The sequence below is a fragment of the Erythrolamprus reginae genome, chromosome Z, assembly GCF_031021105.1.
Source record: "Erythrolamprus reginae isolate rEryReg1 chromosome Z, rEryReg1.hap1, whole genome shotgun sequence".
Taxonomy (NCBI): Eukaryota; Metazoa; Chordata; class Lepidosauria; order Squamata; family Dipsadidae; genus Erythrolamprus; species Erythrolamprus reginae.
In genome coordinates, this window is record NC_091963.1 from 3,835,773 (window position 1) to 3,862,411 (window position 26,639).

General features: G+C 39.8%; 1 protein-coding gene across 1 annotated transcript in view; it reads left to right on the forward strand.

Moving 5' to 3' along the window:
* Positions 1 to 26,639, forward strand: part of OBSCN (obscurin, cytoskeletal calmodulin and titin-interacting RhoGEF) — a 334,659-nt gene that overhangs the window by 109,068 nt on the left and 198,952 nt on the right. Inside the window, 13 exon segments of the mRNA XM_070766937.1 lie at positions 212 to 478; positions 3,188 to 3,454; positions 4,637 to 4,903; positions 7,783 to 8,049; positions 8,548 to 8,811; positions 9,301 to 9,567; positions 9,828 to 10,091; positions 13,655 to 13,921; positions 14,559 to 14,825; positions 16,804 to 17,067; positions 20,685 to 20,951; positions 23,263 to 23,526; positions 24,257 to 24,517. Coding sequence (XP_070623038.1) covers positions 212 to 478; positions 3,188 to 3,454; positions 4,637 to 4,903; positions 7,783 to 8,049; positions 8,548 to 8,811; positions 9,301 to 9,567; positions 9,828 to 10,091; positions 13,655 to 13,921; positions 14,559 to 14,825; positions 16,804 to 17,067; positions 20,685 to 20,951; positions 23,263 to 23,526; positions 24,257 to 24,517 — 3,453 coding nt within the window.

Genomic DNA, 26,639 nt, shown 5'->3' on the forward strand with positions numbered 1-26,639 from the left:
AAGTCCAAGAAAGACACGATCAACTCACGAGAGTCAAGGGACCTCTTGAGATAATTTCTACAACACGAGGCTACACCATGCAGCTGTCTCATAACCACAGTCTAAACGCAGCCTTACTTTTCCATCTGTACTTGTTGCAGATATGCAACAGACAGTTACAAATCTTGTGTCTTTTTCCTGACTTGGTTTCCCAATCTTTCGTCCCCCTTAGAAAAACCTGCCGAATTCACAAAACAGCTGGAGGACAAGTCCACCATGGTGGGGTGTGAAGTCAGCCTGAGTTGTGACTTGTCCAGATGGGACAACAACCTGAAATGGAAGAAGGACGGCAAAGAGATTCGGAGGAGTCAAAAATACGACCTACGTCAGGAAGGAACCCGGGCGATTTTAATCATCCATGACACCACAGTGAAAGATAGCGGAGAATATACATGCGAGATCGAATTCTCCAAAACGAAAGCCAAGCTATCGGTGGAAGGTCAGTGATAGGGCTGCAAGTAGTCCTCAACTTGCAATTGTTGGTTTAGAGACAGTTTAAAACAGTGAAGTGCTGCAAAAAATTTTTACTACCGCACTGTGGGCATGGCTTATTTTGTGGGTGTGGTGTGTCAGCCATGTGACCAGGTGGGAGTGGCTTGATGATCATGTGACTGGCTTAAAGGTGGCCAACTTGACGTCACTCACATCAATAGGTCCCACAGAGTGGGCCTTCTCCGGGTACCGTCAACTAAACAATGTCGGTTGGTGGGGCCCAGGGGAAGAGCCTTCTCTGTGGCGGCCCTGACCCTCTGGAACCAACTCCCCACAGAGATTAGAATAGCCCCCACCCTCCTTGCCTTTCGCAAGCTCCTCAAAACCCACCTCTGCTGTCAGGCATGGGGGAACTAATATAATCTTTCCCCCTAGGCTTCTACAATTTATGCATGGTATTTTTGTATGTATGATTGGTTTTATAACAAGGGTTGTAAGCTGTTTTAGTGTTGGATTTTTACATTCTGTTTTTTGTCACTGTTGTTAGCCGCCCCGAGTCTACGGAGAGGGGCGGCATACAAATCCAATAAATAAATAAAATAAATCAAGGATTTGGTTTAGGGTTAGGGTGTGGGTGCCTGGCCTCTCCTCGCCTCAACGATTTCCCTATCTATTTACTATTACTGAACACCCAAAATATACTATTTAATTCTATGTAAATGTACATACATATTACATACAGGCACACAAAAATATACATTATCTATTATATAAACTGTATGCACACACACAGGCACCTAAAGCTCTTCTAAAATTATACACATTCAACCTCATTTACTGCAACAGGAAAAATATAGCCAGAAGGGAAAAAAGAATTTTTTTAAAAAAATCTATCAGTTCTGCATTCCTGACCAACATGTTTTTACCGGTTCTACATACCTGACCGTACCCGTAGGAGCGCATCACTGGTTTGAATTTATAACTGCACTGAAAAAAGTGACTTAAGACCATTTTCACACTTATTTATTTATTACTTAGATTTGTATGCCGCCCCTCTCCGAAGACTTACAATCATTGCAGCATCCCCATGGTCAAGGGATCAAAAACCAGTCCCTTGGCAACTGACAAGTACTTATAACAGTTGCTGTTTCCTATGGTCAGGAGGAGGTGACCCCTTTTGCTATCTTCTGGGGAACCAGATTCACTTAACAATCTTTTTACGAACTGAACGACCTAAGTTAGCTGAACATTTGCAGTTATTGTTATTATTATTATTATTATTATTATTATTATTATTATTATTATTATTACTACTATTATTATGTCAGTACAACACAGCAAACGAGATCACTATGCTGGATTTTGTATTTCATCACCAGTCGGGCGCTTCCCAAGCACCTAGGACTGCGTGATGTAGCGGCGAATTATGTTTGCCGATTCCAGTAAAGCGGCCTTTTGCAATTGACAGATGGAGATTTTGTCAATTCCAATGGTTTTCAAATGTCCGATTATTATTATTATTATTATTATTATTATTATTATTATTATTATTATTATCATTATTATTATTAGTTGTTATTGTTATTGTTGTTATTATTATTATTATTATTATTGTTGTTGTTGTTGTTGTTATTATTATTATTATTATTATTATTATTATTATTATTATTTATTAGATTTGTATGCCGCCCCTCTCTGAAGACTTGGAGCGGCTCACAACAGCAAAGCACAGTACAAATCCAATGATTAAAAAACAGTTAAAACCCTTAATATAAAAAACAGTCATACACCCCAAACAAACCATACATAAAATGAAATGGCCCGGAGTAATCAATTTCCCCATGCCTGATGGCAGAGGTGGGTTTTTAGGAGTTTGCGAAAGGCAAGGAGGATGGGGGAAGTTCTAATCTCCAGGGGGAGTTGGTTCCAGAGGGTCGGGGCCGCCACAGAGAAGGCTCTTCCCCTGGGCCCCGCCAGCCAACATTGTTTAGTCGACGGGACCCGGAGAAGGCCAACTCTGTGGGACCTAACCGGTCGCTGGGATTCGTGCGGCAGAAGGCGGTCCTGGAGATATTCTGTCACTGAACAACAAGAAAGGTTGTGAAATGAGGCAAATTTCACTTAACAACTGTCTTGCTTAACAACAGAGATTTAGCAACAAAAAACCCTAACCCTAACCTTACACAGGTAATCCTCAACCTATTATCACAATTGAGCCCAAAATTCCATTGTTATGTGAGATAGTTGTTAAATGAATTTTGTCCCATCTTAGGACCTTTTTTACCACAGTTGTTAAGTGAATCCCTGTAATTGTTCAGTTAGTGACATGGTTGTTAAGTGGATCTGGCTTTCCCCATTGACTCTGCTTGTCCGAAATTGGTGAAAGTTGATCACATGACTCTGGGACATTGCAACCATCATAAATATGAATCAGTTGCCAAACATCTGTATTTTGATCACATAAACCATAGGAAAGCAGCAACAGTTGTTAGCATGAAAAATGGTCATAAGTCATTGTTGTAACTTTGAATGATCACTAAACAAATGGTTGCAAGTTGAGGACATCCTGTAATTGGATGGAAAGAAGGCCATTCATTGAGTTCCACACACTCAACTTACGCTTATGGCCAACGGTTATTATACATAAGCAAATAAAATGCATGGATTTATTTCTCTTACTAAGTTTGATGGGAACCTACAATTTCATTTGTTCCAGAAGCTGGAAATTGCTTTGTGAAAGACCTTGAGGACTTGAAGGTGGAGGAGAACAAGAATGCCACCCTCACTTGTGAAACCAAGAAGCCAACGTCTTCTGTGACGTGGAGGAAAGGCATTGTTGACCTTCAAGCCAGCCAGAAATATGAGATCAGCCAAAAAGGAACCGTCTTGCAACTCCTTGTGAAGGACCTTAAAGAAGATGATAGTGACATCTACACTTGTGACATTGGTGACAGCCAATCTAGTGCAAAGCTGGTGGTAAAAGGTAGGACTGGCATCTGATGGTTTCAATCATCTAAAAATGAGAGAGAAATAGCTAATTAAGTACAGTTGGTCCGCGACTTATGACCACAACCGAACCCCATTATTTCCATTGCTAAGTAAGACAGTTGTTAGTTTTGCCTCATTTTACATCCATTAGGGCCATAGTTGTTAGGTGAATCATAGTTATTGTTAATCTGGTCCCAAGGTTTATTTTATTTTATTTTATTTTATTTTATTTTATTTTATTTTATTTTATTTTATTTTATTTTATTTTATTTTATTTTATTTTATTTTATTTTATTTTATTTTATTTTATTTTATTTTATTTTATTTTATTTTATTTTATTTTATTTTATTTTATTTTATTTTATTTTATTTTATTTTATTTTATTTTATTTTATTTTATTTTATTTTATTTTATTTTATTTTATTTTATTTTATTTTATTTTATTTTATTTTATTTTATTTTATTTTATTTTATTTTATTTTATTTTATTTTATTTTATTTTATTTTATTTTATTTTATTTTATTTTATTTTATTTTATTTTATTTTATTTTATTTTATTTTATTTTATTTTATTTTATTTTTTATTTTTTATTTTTTATTTTATTTTATTTTATTTTATTTTATTTATTTTATTTTATTTTATTTATTTATTTTATTTATTTTATTTATTTTATTTATTTTATTTATTTTATTTATTTATTTATTTTATTTATTTATTTATTTATTTATTTATTTATTTATTTATTTATTTATTTATTTGTCAAACATGTATAAGATAGCAGTTTGTATAAACATAACCTAAGTAAAACGTAATAATAATAAAAGGACAATACGACAGGAGGACAGGGATGGTAGGCACAATGGTGCGCTTATGCACGCCCCTTACAAGACCTCTTAGAAATGGGGAGAGGTTGACTGTACACAGTCTGAAATGGCTACCACCATTTCTCATCTTTGTCATCTGGCTTACAAAGCTTAAATCAAATTCTCTTGTTTTGATTTTTCCAAAATTAACCACAAAGTCACTTTTTTCAGTGCCCTTGTAACTTCAAATGGTCACTAAACAAACTGTTGTAAACCAAACACATCAATATGACTAGTAAAAAAAAGGGGGGGAGTATTGGTTTATTTATCTTCTTCCTGTTCCATCTTTTTTTTTTCTCTTTGCGTTTTAGGGCTGCCAGTAGTTTTTAACCAAGAACTGCAAAACAAGGAGACCCAGGAAGGGAATAAAGTCCGTCTTACTTGTGAACTTAACAAACCAGACATGCCTGTGCAGTGGATGAAGGGCAATGTAGTCCTGGAAGCAGGAGACAAATATGAATTCAAGCAGCGGGGTCCTGTGGCCGAGCTCGTCATCCGGGACGCAAAGCCGTCGGATGCAGGGGAATATATCTGCAAAAGTGGAGACCTGAAGACCTCTGCGCGGGTGGAAGTGACAGGTAGGTGACCTTTGCTAACATTTGCCAATATTGAAAGTGGTTCTGGACTTAATTGTCTTCTGAAGTTCTCCATCTCAGGGGTGTGAAGGCAAACAGCCCTCCCCCAGTGGGTCGACCTCTAGGGAGGCACAGAATGCCATGATTGCCACATCAGAATGACGCAATGAAGAGAAAGTTTTCTCAATGAGACGACCTCGGTTGTATCAAGATCGCTCCTTTTATTGTATTTCACTTTTCCTGACATGTGGTACAGAATAACCAATTCGCGAACGCCACATACATTAAGCCATCCCCCAACTACCATTCAGTCATGCGCTGTATAAGGCAATCTCCTCGTAAATTCCCTATAGATAATTAACGGAAGCTCCATTCTTTGCCTTTTCCTGGATTGTGTGTTTACTGGTGATTGGCAAAGGAATGAGAGTAAGGCATATATTTCCTTATATGGAAGTTAGCTATAGGTTTTCTTCATGCTGTATATCAAGTTAATTATTTTTCACGTGATCATGGATTCTGCAGGATGCTTACTCAGCCGGGACTCTTGCTCCCTTTCTATAGAGGAAGAATAAGGTTTTATTCAGCACCCAATTAGGCTAAAACATCACCCTCCAGTAATATTCCATTCCTAATGTTCAGTGCCTAATGTTCAGTGATTACAACAGGGATGAGTAGAGAAGAATTGGGTGGATAATCTCAGGGTCCTGAGAGAATGATGGATCCCAACATTTTCTCAAATGCAGGTGTCTCTTTCAGTTTTATGAAAAGACCGAGATGATCTGCTTGGACAATGGTGGACGAGACGGGTCCAATTCAACAGGGTGTTGCTTACGTTCATCTTTTATCTCACATCACAATCTCATATCTCATACCCGATACCTGATCCTCACATCTCATATACTATCTCATGTCCTGTCTCATATATGTCAATCTCATCTCAAATCGTATACCTCATATCTCATTCATATCTCAATTTTATACCTCATACCACATAATATATCTCATATCTCATGTGTCATATTTTGCATTTCCTCTCAGTTTCATATCTCATACCTTATGCCTCATTCATGTCTCAATTTTATATTTCATATCTTATATCTCATACTTCATATATCATCCTGTAACTTGTATCTCATCTCAATTTCATATCTCATACCTCATATCTCATTCATAACTCAATCTTATACCTCATACCACATAAGGTATCTCATATCTCATGCGTCATATTTTGCATCTCGTCTCAGTGTCATATCTCATACCTCAATATCATTCATATCTGAATCTTATATTTCATATTTTATATCTCATATTTCATATATCATCTTTCAATTTCATACCTCATACCTCATATCTCATTCATATCTCATACCTCATACTTCCATGAAATACCTCATACCTCATATCTCATACTTCCATGAAATACCTCTTATCTCATACCTCATACTTCCATGAAATACCTCATACCTCATATCTCATTCATATCTCATACCTCATACTTCCATGAAATACCTCATACCTCATATCTCATACCTCATACTTCCATGAAATACCTCATACCTGATATCTCATACCTCATACTTCCATGAAATACCTCATACCTCATATCTCATACCTCATACTTCCATGAAATACCTCATATCTCATATCTCATTCATATTTCATACCTCATACTTCCATGAAATACCTCATACCTCATATCTCATACCTCATACTTCCATGAAATACCTCATACCTGATATCTCATACCTCATACTTCCATGAAATACCTCATACCTCATATCTCATATCTCATACTTCCATGAAATACCTCATATATCATATCTCATTCATATTTCATACCTCATACTTCCATGAAATACTCATATCTCAATCTCATACCTGGCGAAGGGCTACCAAAATTTTTACTACCACCCTGGGGGCGTGGCTTATGCATTTTCTTTTGGTGCAAATAGAATAGAATAGAATTTTATTGGCCAAGTCTGATTGGACACACAAGGAATTTGTCTTGGTGCAGATGCTCTCAGCGTATATAAAAGAAAAAGAGACATTTGTCAAGAATCATGTGTTACAACATTTAATGATTGTCATAGGGGCCAAATAAGCAATGAAGAAACAATCAATATTAATAAAAAATCTTACGATACAAGCAACAAGTTAAAGTCATACAGTCCTAAGTGGGAGGAAAAAGATGATAGGAATGATGAGAAAAACTAGTAGAATAGAAGTGCAGATTTAGTAAAAAGTCTGACAGTGTTGAGGGAATTATTTGTTTAGCAGAGTGATGACGTTCGGGAAAAAACTGTCCTTGTGTCTAGTTGTGTCCAGGATTGGGTGCTCTGGGGTGGAGATCCATTTTCACTCCCCCACTGCATTCCCCCCCGTCCGGGCAGTAGCCCACCCCTGCTGATACCTCATATCATACCTTATTTTTCAATTTCATATGTTATATCTCAATCTTATATTTCACACCATTTCATATTTAATTCATTTCATCATATCTCATTTCCTTGGTCCTTGGTGCTCTCTGAGGTTGCCGGTTTTCTTCCAGACATCTCATGGCCTTGTTGAGTAACGTCATCAGTGCTAGAAGGGATGGAGGGTTATACAGAGGAGGACGAGAAGGAGATTGAGAAGGACTCTAAGGTCTTTGGTGGTTTTTGAACTTGGCTGTTTCTTTGCAATTTCAATACCCAACTAGATAACGCCATCAGTACGAGGTGCTTCAGTTATGTATTTATTTACTGCCCTCCGCTGTTGCCCAAACCGATTGGCCCCTGTTTCTGCAAACAAACCCAATTTACTTCGCGTTGCCATATCAGGTCACGTGCATGTTTTCCCACGAAACTTTACTTTGTCCCTCTTGTCCTGATCGTGCCTCGTAGCGGCCCCTGCCATTTTTAAGGAAGAGCTGAAGGATGTGGAAAAGAAAGAGGGCGAGACGGTCACTTTGCGCTGCGTCCTGGCCACGCCAGGGGCCACAATGGCCTGGAAGAAAGGTGCGACTCCCCTTCGGGCGAGCGCGAAGTATGAGATGAAACAGGACGGCTGTGTGGCCGAGCTGCTGATTCACCAGGCGCAAACAGAGGATGCGGGAAAGTATACTTGCAACGTGGGAGAACAGCAGAGCACAGCTCAGATCAAAGTCCACGGTAGGGAAAGATGGTGGACTCATTCCTCATCATTCTATCATCGTCTGTCTGTCTGTCTGTCTGTCTGTCTCCTCCCTCTCCCTTTCAGTCTTTCTTTCTTTCTTTCTTTCTTTCTTTCAGTCTTTCTTTCTTTCAGTCTCTCTTTCTTTCTTTCTCTCTCTATTTCTCCCTCCCTCCCTCTCCCCCCCTCTGTCTAAACTCATAGTCAGTTTAAAAGACTCTAGCTTTCCTGTTTAAGTCAGTTTCTTCAGCAAGACCCCCCTGCCCCCTCCCCTATTGTTCTAACAGCTCCTCATGGCTATCTGTCTGTGTCCTGGGACTAGAAACGGGGGTGGGGTCAAATGGGTGCAATGGAAGCTCTACTTGTTTTCTTTACATTAGTTGTATTTTCTGATTTGACCTCGTTTATAATATAACTTGAACCTAATATTATAGCAAGTGATCTTCTGGTATTTTTGCACGCATCCATTTCTGTGTCTCTAACCCTTCGTCCTCCAGCTATGCCGGTCAGTTTCAAAGAAAAGCTGAAGAAAGCCGAAGCTCTGGAGGGCGGAGTAGCTACTCTCCGCTGTGAGTTAAATAAGCCCGCTCCGGTGGAGTGGGTGAAAGGACAAAACATTTTACGGCCAGGCAGCAAATACCGAATGAAGAAAGAAGGCGCCGTCGTTGAGCTGACAGTCCATGATCTGGACCTGAAAGATGCTGGAGATTATACCTGCATTTCTGGAGACCAGCAGACGACCGCCGGCTTAACCGTGAATGGTAAAAAAAAAAGAAAAAAGTCAAATCAAAGCTCAGCTTTACTTATCTTGCGGAGGTGTTCCTACTCTACCTCCTCCCCATGTTTATGTCCTTTCAACGTTTGACCATGTGGTCTGTTTGCTTTTGCCTTGACCTTCTGCGTCCTTCTGCTCTCAAGATCTCTGCTTTCTTTTCTAGCTTGATGGGAAATGGTGCTTTGCAAATGGCTCCTGAGCATTGACATTAGTAGAGCAGGTGAAAATAGCCCTTGTGTCTTTGTCTGCTTTAAGCGAGACTGAATCGTATTTCTCCAAATAACTCTGCCTTTCAACTTTCAACTTTCAACCTTAGGGGAGATGTCAACTTTGAGAGCCACCTTCCAAAGTTGGAATGGGTGGCAACTGTTGAGAACACACCGGATGGTAATCCCTGGGTGGAAATCATGTGTGTCAGAGATAATCATCCCCATAACTTGTTTTGGTTGATGTGGTCTCTTCTTCTGTCCCTCAGCTGTACCTGCACATTTCAAAACCCAATTAAAAAACCAGGAGGTGACCGAAAGCGGAACTGCTACTCTGCATTGTGAGTTGACCAAACCTGTGGATTTGGTCGTGTGGATGAAGGATGAAAAAATACTGAAACCGAGTGAGAAGTACCGGATGAGGTTAGAAGGACGCTTTGCGGAGCTGTCCATCCAAGATCTGGAAGTCCCAGATGCTGGAAGTTATACTTGTATGTTTGGGGATCAGAAGACCAAAGCAGCTTTGAAAGTGAATGGTAATAAGCCTTTGCCACTGATCTTCTCTGAGTTTCTTGGTGGCTCCTGATAGTTAAGTTCTTTCATTGATGACCTGAAACGAGACCACTTTTAATGTAGCTTCATAAGCAGGGTCTTCTCCAAAGTGTCATAAACCTTGTTTTAGTTCCCTGATTTTTTGTGCCCCTCGCGGTATTTTTCAAAAGTCGCAAGGGTTTTATCCATTGATCAAATTCATCCAGTAATTTGAGCCTGTCTTTCTCCATGTCGCGTCCTTCAGCGCTGCCTGTGTTTTTCCAAGAAGAACTAAAAAACAAGGAAGAGACCGAAGGGGAGTCGACCACTTTCCAATGTAAACTGAATAAAGGAGCAACTGTGGAATGGTACAAGGGATCTAGGATGCTGAAACCGGATGCAAAATTCCAGTTAAGACAGGAAGGTTCTTGCGTTGAACTGGTGATACAAGGCTTGGAAGTCACCGATTCTGGAGCTTATACTTGCAAATGTGGAACCCAGAAGACTACAGCTAAATTGACCATAAATGGTAAAAAAAAAAAGCAATACATATTGCCCTTAAATCGTTGTATCTTAAAGTCTTATGTTTTCTAGTGTTCTCCAATGAAGCTCAGCATCACAGCTTATCTTTCTGCATCTAACTTGTCATCATCAATCTTGCAGTCTTATAAACGGTGTCTTAGTCTTTAAAATCTTTTGATTTCCAACGGAAGAGGTCAAAAGATCTCTTCCTCCGCATTCTTTTTGCGCTATCAACATTTTTGTAGGAACTATGCAGAGAAGACCTTCTTTAAACCTGCCCAGGAAACCAGCTGCAACAGAGCAATTCAGAATGCAGAATAACAAAGTTGGAAGGGACCTTGGAGGTCTTCTAATCTAACCCCCCATCTCAGGCAGGAGGGAAATGGCTGTCCAGTCTCTTCTTGAAATCCTCCACTGATAGAGCACCCACAACTTCTGGAGGCAAGATGACTTGATCGAAGTATATAAAATCATCATGGGATAGAAAAGGTGGATAGAGAAAAAATATTTTCTCTATCACACATTACCAGGGCAAGGGGGCCCTCCCTAAAGCTCATAGGTAAGAAAGTGAGGACAAATCAAGGGAAATATGTCTTCACCCAGAGGGTCCTTGGTTGATGGAATTCCCTTCCAGAAGAGGTCGTGACAGCTGTCAGCCTTGATAGCTTCAAGGCAGGATTAGACAGATTCATGGATGCCAAGTGTATCGGTGGTTATTGAAACGGATGTCCAAGTGTTGCCTCTATGTTGGTTGAGGCAGGCAGGATTCCCTTGGGTGCCATTTGGGGGTCAGAGGAAAGGGAGGGTCTTGCCTTCTCTTTCTGCTTGATCCCCATGGACAATTGGTGGGCCACTGTGTGACTCGATGGGCTTTGGCCTGATTCAGCATGGCTCTTCCTATGTTCTTACCATATGAGTAACAGTTGCTGGAATTGTGCATTTATAGTTTAATGAAAAGAAAGACCAGGAAACGACATGATAACAGTCTTCCAGTATTTCAAAGAAGAAGATGAGGAGGTCAACCTGTTCTCAAAAACACCTAAAAAAAGCCAAGGAGTAACAGAAAAAGGGCAATGAGAACTCCAACCTGAAAGTAAGGAGAAATTTCCTGATAGTGAGAACAATTTATCAGTAGAATTTCAAAATTTTGGGTGTTCCATCACTTGAGACTTTCAAGAAGAGATTGCACAGCCGTTTGTCCATTATTGGTATAGGATCTCCTGGTTGAGCAGAGGTTTGAGCTAGATTATCTTTAAGGCCCCTTCCAACTCTATGATTCTATGTTTATGTTCTAAATGAGCATAAAACTATTGAACTGACGTTAGGACTGCTGCAATTAATTGCATCCCCTCTATGCAGTCTATTTGAAATGGGAGGCAAATGTGTACATTAAAAAAACAACAACCAGATATTATTTATACAGAAATTCTAGCTAAAAAACTAGTCCTATCTCAGTGGTCTAATCTAGTGTTTCCCAACCTTGGAAATTTTTTAGGTGTACAGTGTTCCCTCGATTTTCACGGGGGATGCGTTCTGAGACCGCCCGCGAAAGTCGAATTTCTGCAAAGTAGAGATGTGGAAGTAAATACACTATTTTTGGCTATGAACAGCATCACAAGCCTTCCTTTAACACTTTAAACCCCTAAATTGCAATTTCCCATTCCCTTAGCAACCATTTAGATTATTATTCCCCATGTTTATCTATTAAAGTTTATTTAAAAAAATATTTATTAAAGGCAGACAAAAGTTTGGCGATGACATATGATGTCATTAAGTGGGAAAAACCGTGGTATAGGGACAAAAACCGTGAAGTATTTTTTTAATTAATATTTTTGAAAAACCGTGGTATAGACTTTCCGCGAAGTTCGAACCCGCGAAAATCGAGGGAACACTGTATTTATTTCCAGTCCCAGAATTCTCATCAATGCACCTGCTGGCTGTGGAATTCTGGGAGTTGCAGTCCACACTGCTGGAAATGGCCACGGTTGGGGCAGTCCAACCATCAGCCCTCATCCTCCTTAATTCATTCTATGGATTGAGATCCATATGATCACTGATACAGGCAATCCCATTCATTTAGCGGCTGAAGTTACAAGCATAGTTCCCTCTAAGATGAGCAGTGAGCAATCGCTCACTTAAAAATCATCATCAACTCAGAGTTTTTCAAACCTGCCCAGAAGCCGAGAGGGAAAGAGTGAGAGGGAAGGAGAGAGAGAGGAAGAGAGGAAGAGAGAGAAACAGATAGAAAAAAGAGAGGAAGGAAAAGAGAAAGAAAAAGAATGGGAGTAAGGAAGAGAGAAAGAAAATCAAAATCTAGTTTGAAACTAGCTCAACTATTTAAGTGGCATTTTGATATTGATAGAGTTGCCCTATTATGAGCTCACTCTTATAGACACACAGTACAGTATTTTATTTTGAAATTCTCTGAGGCAAAACAGGGTGGGTTATTTATTTATTTATTTATTTATTTGTTTGTTTGTTTGTTTGTTTGTTTGTTTGTTTGTTTGTTTGTTTATTCATTCATTCTTTTAATATTTCTGTGCCGCCCAGTCCCGAAGGGACTGCCGCTCAGACACTATACTTTTCCGCCCACCCCAAAAAAAAATTAGAGGGAACACTGGTTACAAGACCCTGAAAAAAGTGACTAAAGGTCATTTTTCACACTTCATGCATGATAAAAATTTGGACTGGCAGATATTTATAACAATTTCAGTGTCCCGGGGTCATGTGATCCCCTTTTGCGATCTGACAGTGGGGAAGCCAGATTTGTATAACACCTGTGGCAAAAAAGGGTCATCAAATGCGTAAAAACTCACTGAACAACTCAGCAACAAACTTTTGGCTGAAATGTGATAATACATTGCGGATTAGCTGTATTATTGTCAATACAGTGTTCCCTCGATTTTCGCAGGTTTGAACTTCGCGAAAAGTCTATACCACGGTTTTTAAAAAATATTAATAAAAAAATACTTTGCGGTTTCCCCCCCTATATCTTGGTTTTTCCTGCCCAATGACATCATATGTCATCACCAAACTTCCGTCCACCTTTAATAAATATTTTTTTTAATAAACTTTACTAAAGAAACATGGTGAGTAATAATCTAAATGGTTGCTAAGGGAATGGGAAATTGCAATTTAGGGGTTTAAAGTATTAAGGGAACACTTGTGATACTGTTCATAGCCAAAAAGAGTGTATTTACTTCTGCATCTCTACTTTGCGGAAATTCAACTTTCGCGGGTGGTCTTGGAACGCATCCCCCGCGAAAATCGAGGGAACACTGTACACCTTTCATTGTCCGCTCCAATTTTGACATCAAACAATAAAGTCAAACTACACTTGCAAGACTTCCAGATACAAATTTTGTAAATTAGAGGTTAAAATGATAATTTCCGAGTAGTCTGACAAGATGGGAATCAGCAGGAATTGGACAGACCTCATACAGTAACCCATTGAGGTAAATGATTAGGTTGAATTATACTCTGTGACTAATTAACCCAATTGTTTGCTAAGGAAGGAGTGGTTGGTGCTCCTAGCTAACCCTGATGGACATCTGTCCTATCGTTCTTCAGCCCTGCCGGTCTTCTTCACCAAGTCTTTGAAGGACGAAGAAGCTATGGAAGGCAAAGTTGCCACTTTCCAGTGTGAACTGAACAAAACCTCTGCTCCTATAGAGTGGAAGAAAGGACACAAGATTCTTAAGTCAGGGAGCAAGTATAAAATGAAACACGAAGGAAAAATGGCTGAACTGGTGATCCAGAACTTGGAAGTAACAGATTCTGGGACCTATGCTTGTATTTCTGGAGAACAGCAAACCGCAGCAACTTTAGAAGTCAAGGGTAAACTTTTATCTCTCCGTATTTATATTTCTTCTACTGGTTCCTTTGATCTCCTGGTACTTTCTTGGTCTTTTAGTTTCTCCTGAAGTCCTGATCTTTGTGCCAGACTATATATGTTAACAATCAACCATCTTAGAATCATCCGTCTTAGGTAGATAGCAAAGCTTAGTCCATCAGTCCCATTGTAGTATTTTAATTTTTTAAAAAGCCACCTTTCTTATTTCTGAAGATGTTCAAACATTTAAGATTCTTAAATCCATAGAAAAATGCTAACTTCACAGCTACTACCCAACTTAAAATATATACCAGTATGTTCAATAAATTTTTTTAATGCTTGGAACTCAGAATCCATATGGTTGAGTAAAGGACCTCAAGGAAAAGAACAGAAACTTTCGTGGGTAAACATGGGTATATGTCTATATGCTTTAAACAGCACATCATTATTTGTCTTCTCAGTGTATCCCTGAATATAATTTTACCAAAAAAAAGCATGCCATGTTCATTCTCCCAATCCATAAGTTCTTGTTTTGCTGTGTTTGAGTGGTAGGACTTCCATGCTTGTATGATGTCCTGTGGTTTCCATCTCTTTGTCCTTCATGCTTACCTTCCAACTCTGTCCTTGTTGCCACCTTCTCAGCTCTGCCCGTTCTTTTCAAAGAAGGGCTGAAGAACCGGGAAGCTGTTGAAGGTGCCACCACGACCCTCCATTGTGAGCAGTCTAAAGCTGGGGCTGAGGTGCAGTGGAAGAAAGGATCGCAAACACTTAAGCCAAGCAATAAATACAGAATGAAGCAGGAAGGTCCCGTTGCCGAATTGTTGATTCAGGATCTGCAGGTAGTAGACACGGGAGATTACTTCTGTTTGTGTGGAGATCAGAAGACTACAGCCGTCTTGACCGTTCATGGTAATCAGTTGTTCCAGAGTCTTTTGTGTTAATCATCTTGTGTGATTTGCATTGTAATGTCTCGATGTCTTGTCTCCAATGTTGGTCACTTGGCCAAGTAGCCGTGTTTGTGTCCAAAGTTAACAAGAGTCTCATAACTTGGCTGATTGTGGTTACAACTATTTTGGGAATGTCAGTTCTTGTCAGTTTGGGCTTTATGCTTAAGACCTACAGAGCTCTCCTTGAATTAAGATTTGCCCCATGATTTTCTCCAACATGATGTTCTCCAGAAGAGGTGAGGCTACAGTCCCAAAATTCCTAGGTAAGATCACATCTGGATCATCTTGCGTACTGAACACCTTCAGATTCAGTGTTCTTGATTTGATGATGGGTATTTAATTTGCGAAGAGAAGACTCCATATCCATGTTGGAAATCCTAGTTGCACAATAGTTTTTTGTGGATTGAAAGTACAGTATCTCCCACCCACAACGTTGGCCTTTGAAAATAGCTCAAGTCAGGAGACAACTTTTATCTTTTCATATACCACTAAATTCTTTCTTTCTTACAATTTCTTAAGATTATGCTACCATTCCACCTCTTAATATCTTCTGCCAATCTTCATTAAGATATTTCCTTCTCAACAAAATCTTCTTGATTGTTGCAAAACTCCAGTGTGATTTCTTTTCTCCTTCTATCACATAACAATATGGAATCTTTGCTAATACTTATCACAATGTGCTAAGATTCCTTGATTATACAATTCTGTGTATTCTCACTTAGAATTTTTGTGCTTTTTGATACAGGGACATATTAATTTCTTCAGGGCAAAAATCAATCTCTTAACAAAATATTCCACCTGTCTAAAACTATTTCTTTCTGTTATCTTCTTCCTTATCCCTTATTCTAAAAGGCCTAGAATTGATTTTGCATTTTTTGAAGCATTTCATTGATTGTATCCTACATTTTGTATTTTGTTTCTTTGTTTGTTTGTTTATTTACTACATAGAAACATAGAAGACTGACGGCAGAAAAAGACCTCATGGTCCATCTAGTCTGCCCTTATACTATTTTCTGTATTTTATCTTAGGATGGATATATGTTTATCCCAGGCATGTTTAAATTCAGTTACTGTGGATTTACCAACCACGTCTACTGGAAGTTTGTTCTAAGCATCTACTATTTCAGTAAAATAATATTTTCTCATGTTGCTTTTAATCTTTCCCCCAACTATTTTCAGATTGTGTCCCCTTGTTCTTGTGTTCACTTTCCTATTAAAAACACTTCCCTCCGGGACCTTATTTAACCCTTTAACATATTTAAATGTTTCGATCATGTCCCCCCTTTTCCTTCTGTCTCCCAGACTATACAGATTGAGTTCATGAAGTCTTTCCTGATACGTTTTATGCTTAAAACCTTCCACCATTCTTGTAGCCCGTCTTTGGACCCGTTCAATTTTGTCAATATCTTTTTCTAGTTGAGGTCTCCAGAACTGAACACAGTATTCCAAATGTGGTCTCATCAGCACTCTATGCAGCGGAATCACAATCTCCCTCTCCCTGCTTGTTATATCTCTAGCTATGCAGCCAAGCATCCTACTTGCTCTCCCTACCGCCTAACTGCACTGTAACCTTCCCTCCTTTCAATTAAAAAAAAAATGATTAAAACACTAAAACCATTCCAAAACTATAATAGGAATAACAACAATAAAAGTTATTGGTTTTTAGCATGCAATAGGACAATTGCAAATTGCAAATGATGTCATTGTCATTTACACTATGATATCATCATGCAAATAGCAGTAATAATGTGCAAATTGTGCCACAAACCCACTTTTCCGATGTTCACGGTGGCAAGTCAAAACCTCTAACTCAAAATGATGTCGCTGACGCATGGTGGAGTTCCTTTCAAGTTGCATTCTTGCAAAAACTCCCTTGCTGGAAATCTGAAAATTCTGAAATTTAAAACGACCCACACTCTGTTGGTATTTATGCTCCACAGCTCTACCTGTGCGTTTCCAAGAGGAACTCAAAAGTCAAGAGGTCCTGGAAGGAAAAACGGCTGTTCTGCACTGTGCATTAAATAAAACTGCGGTGGTGGATTGGAAGAAAGATGCACAAATCCTCCAGCCAAGTACAAAATACAGGATCAAACAGAAAGAACATGTTGCAGAACTCACAATCCAGGATGTGACCGAAGAGGATGCGGGAGAATATTCTTGTACTTGTGGAGATCAAACCACATCAGCTTCTGTCACAGTGCAGGGTAAATATGACACCTCTCTCTCTCTCTTTGATTTAAAGGAAGTGTTACAAGTGATGGGCTCCTATGGGTATGGTTAGGTAGGCAGAACTGGTAGAAATAAATTGATTTGTTTTCTTTTTTCTTTTCCTTCTGAGTTCTGGGTATGTTTTTCCTACTGCAGTAAATGAGGTTGAATGTGTATAATTTTAGAATAATAATTAATAATAATAATAATAATAATAATAATAATAATAATAATTTATTAGATTTGTATGCCGCCTCCTCCGAAGACTCGGGGCAGCTCACAACAATGATAAAAACAATATTATAATGGCACAAATCTAATATTAAAAAACTAAAAACCCTATCATAATTAAAAACCAAACAGCACATACATACCAAACATAAATTATAATAAGCCTGGGGGAAAGATGTCTCAAATCCCCCATGCCTGGCGGTATAGGTGGGTTTTAAGTAGTTTACGGAAGACAAGGAGGGTGGGAGCAGTTCTAATCTCCGGGGGGAGTTGATTCCAGAGGGCCGGGGCCGCCACAGAGAAGGCTCTTCTCCTGGGGCCCACCAGACGACATTGTTTAGTCGACGGGACCCGGAGAAGGCCAACTCTGTGGGACCTTATTGGCCGCTGGGATTCGTGCGGTAGCAGGCGGTTCCAGAGGTGTGTGTATGTGTTTGTGTGTGTGTACATACACATACAGTTTGTATAGTAGATAATGTATAAATTTGTGTGCCTGGGTGTAATATGTATGTACACATATGGCATACATACATAGAATTAAATAGTATATTTTGGATGTTCAGTAATAGTAAATATATAATTTTCATATTGATAAAATTAGATATAAGTATTTTTAGTTTTGTTTTTGAGATTTTTACTATATTAAGTTAAGCATTGTTAAGGGAAGATATAAACAAAGTTAATAGATTTTGTCATTTTTAAAACGAATGAGAATTAAAGCGTGGGAATTTGCAAAGAAAGGATATTTAAGGGAGACTTTTATGTAAAGAAGAGATGGGTGAGGAAGAAGAAGAAGAGTAATATGAAAATGGAAAATAAAGAGAAACTATATAAAAGATGGGAGAGACAGATATTAAATATAGATAAGGAAAACAGCTCTTTGATAATTGGCTGATTGTATTTTGAATATTTTATAATTTATAATATTTTATAATAGCTTTTTAAAAATCTTAGTAGTTATTTCTTGATCCAATTAGCAGTAGTAGATTTATGAATTTGGATTTATAACTAAATAAGTAATTGAAATATATTAAGGTGACCTGGTAGGCTTAATTTCGACTTCTGAGGTTTATTTAATTTGGACTAGTGTGTTAAATGGGGTTTATAGATTTGTAAATCAAAGTATTTGTTTTTATTGCTTAATTTCAGATTATCAAGAGGGGCTTGATGAAATATAATAATGGCATAATAATAAGTAATGAATTTAAATGTTTGTATTTATTTGTTTTTTAAATTGACAAAGTATATAAATTTTATATAGATAAGTTTAGATATAAAGATTTTTAGTTTGTTTTGAGATTTTTACTATGAAATTAAGATTAGTGGAATGGTATTTGGAATACTGTGTTCAGTTCTGGAGACCTCATCTATAAAAAGATATTGATAAAATTGAATGTGTCCAAAGATGGGCTACAAAAATGGTGGAAGGTCTTAAGCATAAAACGTATCAGGAAAGACTTCATGAACTCAATCTGTATAGTCTGGAGGACAGAAGGGAAAGGGCGGACATGATCGAAACATTTAAAGGGAAGTGTTTTGAATAGGAAAGTGAACACAAGAACAAGGGGGTACAACCTGAGGTTAGTTGGGGGGAAAGATTAGAAGTAACGTGAGAAAATATTATTTGACTGAAATAGCAGATGCTTGGAACAAACTTCCAGTAGACATGGTTGGTAAATCCACAGAAACTGAATCGAAACATGCCTGGGATAACATATATCCATCCTACGATAAAATACAGGAAATAGTATAAAGGCAGACTAGGTGGACCATGAGGTCTTTTTCTGCCGTCAATCTTCAATGTTTCTATGTTTAATCCAAAATTTGAGTGGGTTTCTTTTTTCTTCTTCTCCAGCTTCTACATCTATTGCTTTTTGTTATAATTTGAGCTCCCATTCTTTTAATTTTCAGTTGGAATCTTAGAGTTATAGGATTAAGATAATCTAATCAGCCTTCCCCCCCCTTCCCAGGATTTTTGGGAGCTCAAGTTCACTTATCTTAAATAGTGTTGGGCGAACCCAACAAAGTTCGGGTTCAGCATATGCACTTTTGCCGTAAAAGTTTGGGTTCGGTGCCGAACCGGAACCCGAACTTTACCCGAACTTGAGGAGCCAAGGAGCGCCGCTGCCTGGCTATCACCTTCCGAAACAGCCGGGGCGCTTCTCAGCGTTCTCCCGAATGCCGAACTCGGAGGTTCGGCAAAAGTTTGGGTTCGGGAGAACACTGAGAAGCGCCGCCGCCAGGCTGTCATCTTTGCAGAAGAGCTGTGGAGCTGTCGGCTGGTTGGGAGGTACAAACGGAGGTGGGGAATCCCAATAGGGGATTCCAGGGGTGGAACTTTGACGTCACAGAGATATCCTTCCTGGCCGGCCGAAACGGGGACTCCAGGAAGGACGTGACGTCAAACCTTTGCCCCTGGAATCCCCTATTGGGATTTCCCACCTCCTTTTGCACCTCTCGAATGCCGAGAAGTGCCCCGGCTGTTTCGGAATGTGACAGCCGGGCGGCGGTGCTTCTTGGCGTTCTCCTGAACCCAAACCCGAACTTTTGCCCAACTTTCTGGAAAGTTCGGGTTCGGGTTTGGTATACCGAACTTCGCAAAGCTTGGTACGAGCCCAAACTTTGTGAATTCGGTTCGCCCAACACTAATCTTAAACTTTCCAATACTGAGAAATGTTGATCTAGTCTAGTGACACTGAACCTTTTTTGGTTCGCATGCCAAAAAGGGGTGTATGCGGGTGTGCTAGTGTGTGTGCATGTGTCCACACCCCTTCCCTCCCCCATATATATGTGCACCCCCTGCGCTGTCCTCCCACATGTGCACAGGCCTTTCTGAAGCCTGGTAGGTGAAAAAAATCCCCCAACGGACAAACAGGAAGTTCGGGATAACGCACTTCCGGTTTGTCCGTTATGCTGTTTTTTGCACTTTGGAGCTTCAGGAAGCTTCCCTGAGCCCTCCGAAGTAAAAAACCCCAGCACAACGGCAAACCTGAAGTGCATTTTCCTGAGCTTTCAGTTTGTCCGTTGTGGGATTTTTTTTGTCTCTGCGGCTTCAGGGGAGCTTCCCTGAAGCATCCAGAAGGCAAAATCAGTTGGCCAGCGCATGCCGGAGCTGAAACATGGCAAAGTCTCACTGTAACAATTGGGGAGCCAGATTCACTTAATAACCGTGAAACTAGTGTAACAACTGTAGGGATTAACCCAACAACTGCAGCAAAAGAAGGTAATCAAATAGGGCAAAATTCAATTAATATCTGTGTTGCTTAGCAACCGGAATTTTAAGCCTGCATTGTGGACTATGGATAACCCTTAAGAGGAATCTCATGGATTTATCCCAGATGTGGTGATGAATGACTTCAAATGTCCCATTTACTCTCTCCAGCCTTACCTCCACGTTTCAAAGTTGACTTGAAGAACCTCGAAGCTGCCGAAGACGGTGCTGCCACTCTCCGGTGCGAGCTGACCAAAACCCCTACCCTTGTGAAGTGGTGGAAGGGCAGTGAGGTCCTGAAGCCCAGCGACAAATACGGAATGAAGCTGGAAGGTTTGGTTGCTGAGCTGGTGGTCCATCGCTTGCAACTAGCTGATACTGGGGATTACAGTTGCACTGTTGGCGATTCGAAGACTTCAGCTTTCTTAAGGGTGAACGGTACATAAAACATTTTGTTTCCCATAGTTAGATCCAATAGAGGGAAAGTGAGGAGTACATCTACAGTATTTTTCGGACTATAAGACGCACCTTAGTTTTTGGGAAGGAAAATAGGGAAAAGAATCTGCCTACCAGGTATTCATCTGGCTAGTATCTTTAGTCTGGACAGCTTCAGCACATTATTTTATCCCCTGGTTAAGGCCTTAAAAAAACCTTTATTCGGAGGGAGTAACAATGAAAGAGCTTGCAACCCAGTAAGAGCTGGGAACATTGGTAGCACCTGGTTAGAGCTGGAAAGAAACATTCAGAGCAAGTTAGAGCAATGAAACAAAAAAACCCTACAAAGACTTAGGGCTTGGAAAACATTCTTCGCAGAGAGTAACAACGAAAGAGCTTGCAAGCCGGTAAGAGCTGAACATTTGTTAGCACCTGATTAAGGCTGGAAAGAAACATTCGGAGCAAGTAAAGCAATGGGGGAAAAACCCTGCAAAGACTTAGGGCTTGGAAAAACATTCTTTGCAGAGAGTAACAATGAAAGAGCTTGCAAGCCAGTAAGAGCTAGGAAAATCATTAGCAGCTAGTTAAAGCTGAATAGTAGCTACATTCAGAATATAAGACATATACCTCTTTTAGGGAGAAAAAGGATATGTCTTGTACACCGAAAAATACAGTAGGTTTCCTCTGATTATCTTAGATGTAAGAAATAAGTCAAAAGATCTTTACAGCCCTTGGAGGCTGAGTAAGAGTGACAGAAGAGAATATCTATAGCCCCGGATTGAACTGTGGAGTTCTTGGTGCTTTCTTAGTTTGATGGTTTTCTTGAACCAACTAGGTAATGTCATCAGCACTAGAAGGGTTGACTTTTTATTTTCTTTTTTGGGGAGGGGGTGTAATTTTTTTTTCTTCTCCAATCACATGTACAGAATAAAAGATACCATTAATTTTAAATTACATTACAATATATCATTTTTGCAATTTTGGTATACATAGATTAACCAATGCCACCTCTTTACCATTTGACATCTGAACCAAAAAAATAATTATTCCAATTCCTTATATGATAAGAAATTAAAAAAAAAACCCTGTTAGCCAATATATATTTTAGGCAGTTGCTGTTCTTAATCACATCAAATTAATTAGTTCATAATGTTTCAATTTTCTCAAAATCTCCTCCATATCAATTTTCATGTACGCTTTAAACCCTCTTCCATAATAAATGCCCTTTAGAATAAAAGAGAAAAAGGAAAAGGACATTAAGGGAAAAGGAGCAAACATTTCCGATTACCTCCAACACAGTATTTAAATTAAAACCAACCATTGCTAAAAAAAAATAGTTAAAATATATATATATATTTAAAGGGGGCAAGAAAGGAGAACCCACCAAATAGTGTATCCTAAATATCCTAAATTAATAAGCCAAATTAAAAATATTTCCCTTTCATGAATAAAAATACAAAATAAAAATAGAGATGAAAGAAGATTAGAAGACAGCAGGGAAATGGGTTGTGTTTTTCTGAGAGGAGGAGGAAGGGAGGGAGGGAGGGAGGAAGAGAGATGGAGGAGGAGAACATAGAAGCAAATTCCTTCCAGGCAACATTATCAGTAGTGATGGGCAAACCCAACCGTGTTCGGGTTCGGCAAGTTCGGATGAACTTTACGCAAAATTCGGCTGAACCCGAACCAAACCCGAACTCGAACCCAAAACGGGGGGCAGAGCTTTGACGTCACCGGCAGGTTGCTAAGGATGCCAAGGTGATCACTTCCTGGATTCAATGACCTTTAAAGCCCTACATGGCATTGGACCCGAGTACCTCCGGAACCGCCTGCTACCGCACGAATCCCAGCGGCCGATAAGGTCCCACAGAGTTGGCCTTCTCCGGGTCCTGTCGACTAAACAATTGTCGTCTGGTGGGCCCCAGGGGAAGATCCTTCTCTGTGGCGGCCCCAGCCCTCTGGAATCAACTCCCCCCGGAGATTAGAACTGCTCCCACCCTCCTTGTCTTCCGTAAACTACTTAAGACCCACCTATACCGCCAGGCATGGGAGATTTGAGACACCTTTCCCCCAGGCTTATTATAATTTATGTTTGGTATGTTTATGTTGTTTGGTTTTTTTAATTATGATAGGGTTTTTAGTTATTTTTAATATTAGATTTGTGCCATTATAATATTGTTTTTATCATTGTTGTGAGCCGCCCCGAGTCTTTGGAGTGGGGCGGCATACAAATTTAATAAATTGAATTGAATTGAACTGGATCCTTTTCTTCAACACCTGGGCATTCACCTACTTTCTTCCTTCCGAACCCGCCCAGCCATTCCTGCAAAGTTCAAGAAAGGTCTGGAAAACCAAGAAGCTACAGAAGGTGGAACCGTTGCTCTCCGGTGTGAGCTGACAAAAGCAGCTACGGTAGAGTGGAAAAAGAAACACAAGACCCTGCGAGCAAATGACAAATACAGTCTGAAGCAGGAAGGCCCTGTGCTAGAGTGTGCGATCCATAATCTTGACCTTGGAGACGCTGGAGAATACTCCTGTCTCTGCGGTGACCAGAAAACAACTGCGGCTCTAGCAGTCCACGGTAAATCCATTTACCTTGAGTTTTGCATTTGGCAAATCTGGGAGTATGAGTATGTGTGTGTGTGTGTGTGTGTGTGTGTGTGTCTCTTGTTTGTTGGTGTCTTGTGCTTTGTCTTTCAAAGTTGGAAGGAAGGGAGCAAGGGAGGAAAGAAGGGAATGAGGGAGGGAGGGAGGAAGGGAGGGAAGGAAGGAAGGAAAGAAGGGAGGAAGGAAGGGGAGGTAGGAAGGAAGAAAGGAAGGAAAAATGATGAGGGAGGAAGGAAGGGAAGGAAGGAAAGAAGGGAGGAAGGAAGGAAGGAAAAGTGACGAGGGAGGAAGGAAAGGGAGGGAGGAAGGAAAGAAGGGAGGAAGGAAGGAAGGAAAAGTGATGGAGGGAGGAAGGAAGCGGAGGTAGGAAGGAAAGAAGGAAGGAAGGAAGGAAGGAAGGAAGGAAAAGTGATGGAGGGAGGAAGGAAGGGGAGGAAGGAAGGAAGGAAGGAAGGAAGGAAGGAAAAGTCACGGAGGGAGGGAGGAAGGTGAGGGAGGAAGGAAGGAAAGAAGGGAGGAAGGAAGGAAAGGAAGGAAGGACAAAAGCGAGAAAATCAGGAAGGAAAAGAAATATAAAGAAAGAAAGGGCAGGACCTACCCAATTTTGTTCCCACACCGACTCCTCTTCCCTACCTCGGACCAAACTTGGTCTAAAGTCCATCTACATAGGGACAATTTTCACACCCTCTTCTCATATCCTACAGCCCTACCTCCAGAATTCAAACAGGAACTGAAGGATATGACAGCCACTGAAAATGAAACGGCCACGTTGCATTGTGAACTCACCAAAGCTGCTCCTGTGGAATGGATGAAGGAAGGAAACAAACTAAAAGGAGATAAATACCAATTCAGACAGGAAGCAGCAGTTGCCAAGTTGGTGATCCGTGATTTAAAAGTTGAGGACACTGGACGTTACACCTGCATTTGTGGAGATCAGGCAACTTCAGCTGCTTTGACTGTTAAAGGTAAAACTTGCACTAATTTATTGATAGACAATAAATAAATAGATAAAGAATTCAGCAGCTTTCGTTAGAGGAGAAACTAAGAACAGATATTTTAAGGGGTTTATTGACATATATATCTGTTTTTCCCTTAGCTTTTATGTTCCGATGGTTCTCAACCTACAACAGTATATTTAGTGACTGTTCAAAGTTAAAATGACACTGAAAGAGTGACTGATCATTTCTCACACTTACAACCAATGCAGCATTCCCATGGCCATGCAGGGGCAGGGCTTTGGGAGACCGAAAACGGCTGTATTCGGTGTATAAGACACACTAAGATTTCCAATCTCTTTGGGCAGGGGAGAAGATGCGTCTTATAGTATGAAAAATACGGTAATCAGTGAAAGGACTTCCCTCCAGAGGTTGTGGATTATTATTATTATTATTATTATTATTATTATTATTATTATCATCATCATTATTTATTAGATTTGTATGCCGCCCCTCTCCGAAGACTCGGGGCGGCTTACAGCAATGATAAAAACAATATATAATGGCAAATCTAATAGTTAGAATCTAAAATACAATAATACATTTAAAAAGTCTAAAAAAAACCAAGAAACCCCAATATATAAAAACATACATACAGTCATATCATACACAAAAAACCCTACATAGGCAGGGGGAGATGTTTCAGTTCCCCCATGCTTGACGACAGAGGTGGGTTTTAAGGAGTTTACGAAAGGCAAGGAGGGTGGGGGCAGTTCTAATCTCTGGAGGGAGCTGATTCCAGAGGGTCGGAGCCACCACAGAGAAGGCTCTTCCTCTGGGTCCTGCCAAACGACATTGTTTAGTTGATGGGACCCGGAGGAGACCAACTCTGTGGGACCTAACTGGTTGCTGGGATTCGTGCAGCAGATGGCGGTCTCGCAGATACCCTGGTCCGGTGCCATGAAGGGCTTTATAGGTGATGCACCAACCCTAAAAGTTTTCAGGAAGAGATTTCAGATGACCATTCTAAGTGGATCTCGGAGAGCGGCAAACTTGTTACAAAAATGTTTCAGAAGATTCAAGAATTGATTGATGACAAAGATGCCCTTGTATTTGTACTTATTGATGAGGTGGAAAGTCTCATAGCTGCTTGTAGTGCATTTCAAGCAGGAGCTGAACCTTCTGATGCTATCCGTGTTGTAAATGCTCTACGTACACAAATTGATCAGGTCAAAAGGTATCCTAATGTGGTTATACTGACGACTTCAAATATCACAGAGAAAATTGATATTGCTTTTGTTATTATTATTTATTATTATTATTTATTAGATTTGTATGCCGCCCCTCTCCGAAGACTCGGGGCGGTTCACAACAGTAATAAAAACAATAAAGCAGTGGAACAAATCTAATATTAAAAACATATAAAACCCTATCATTATTAAAAAAAACCAAACAGCACATTCATACCAAACATAAAACAAAGTATAAAAAAAAAGGTGTCTCAACTCCCCCATTCCTGGCGTAGTCTTGAGTAGTTTACAAAAGACAGGAAGGGTGGGGGCAGTTCTAATCTCTGGGGGGAGTTGGTTCCAGCGGGCCGGGGCCGCCATAGAGAAGGCTCTTCCGCTGGGGACCACCAAATGACATTGTTTAGTCGACGGGACCCGGAGAAGGCCAACTCTGTGGGACCTTATCGGTCACTGGGATTCGTGCGGTAGCAGGCGGTTCCGGAGGTACTCTGGCTTTTGTAGATAGAGTTGATATATTGGGCCACCTTCTTCTGCAGCTATATTCAAAATTTATCATTCTTGCATAGAAGAACTAATGAAGTGCCGAATAATATATCCCCGTCAGCAACTGTTAGCACTCCGTGAGTTAGAGGTGATTGGTTACTTAGAAAACAACGTGTCAAAATTAAGCCTCCTATTAAAAGATATTTCAAAGAAAAGTTAAGGACTTAGTGGCCGTATCCTAAGAAAGCTTCCTTTTCTAGCCCATGCACTGTATATTCAATCTCCTAATGTTATAATGACAACTTTCCCACTAGCAGTGGACAAGCAATTCCAAGAACGAGCAGAGCTTTCGGACTGCGTTTGATGTTCTCATTCCTACTCAATGTTTTTGTGTTAACTTTCTTTACAGATATTCTTAG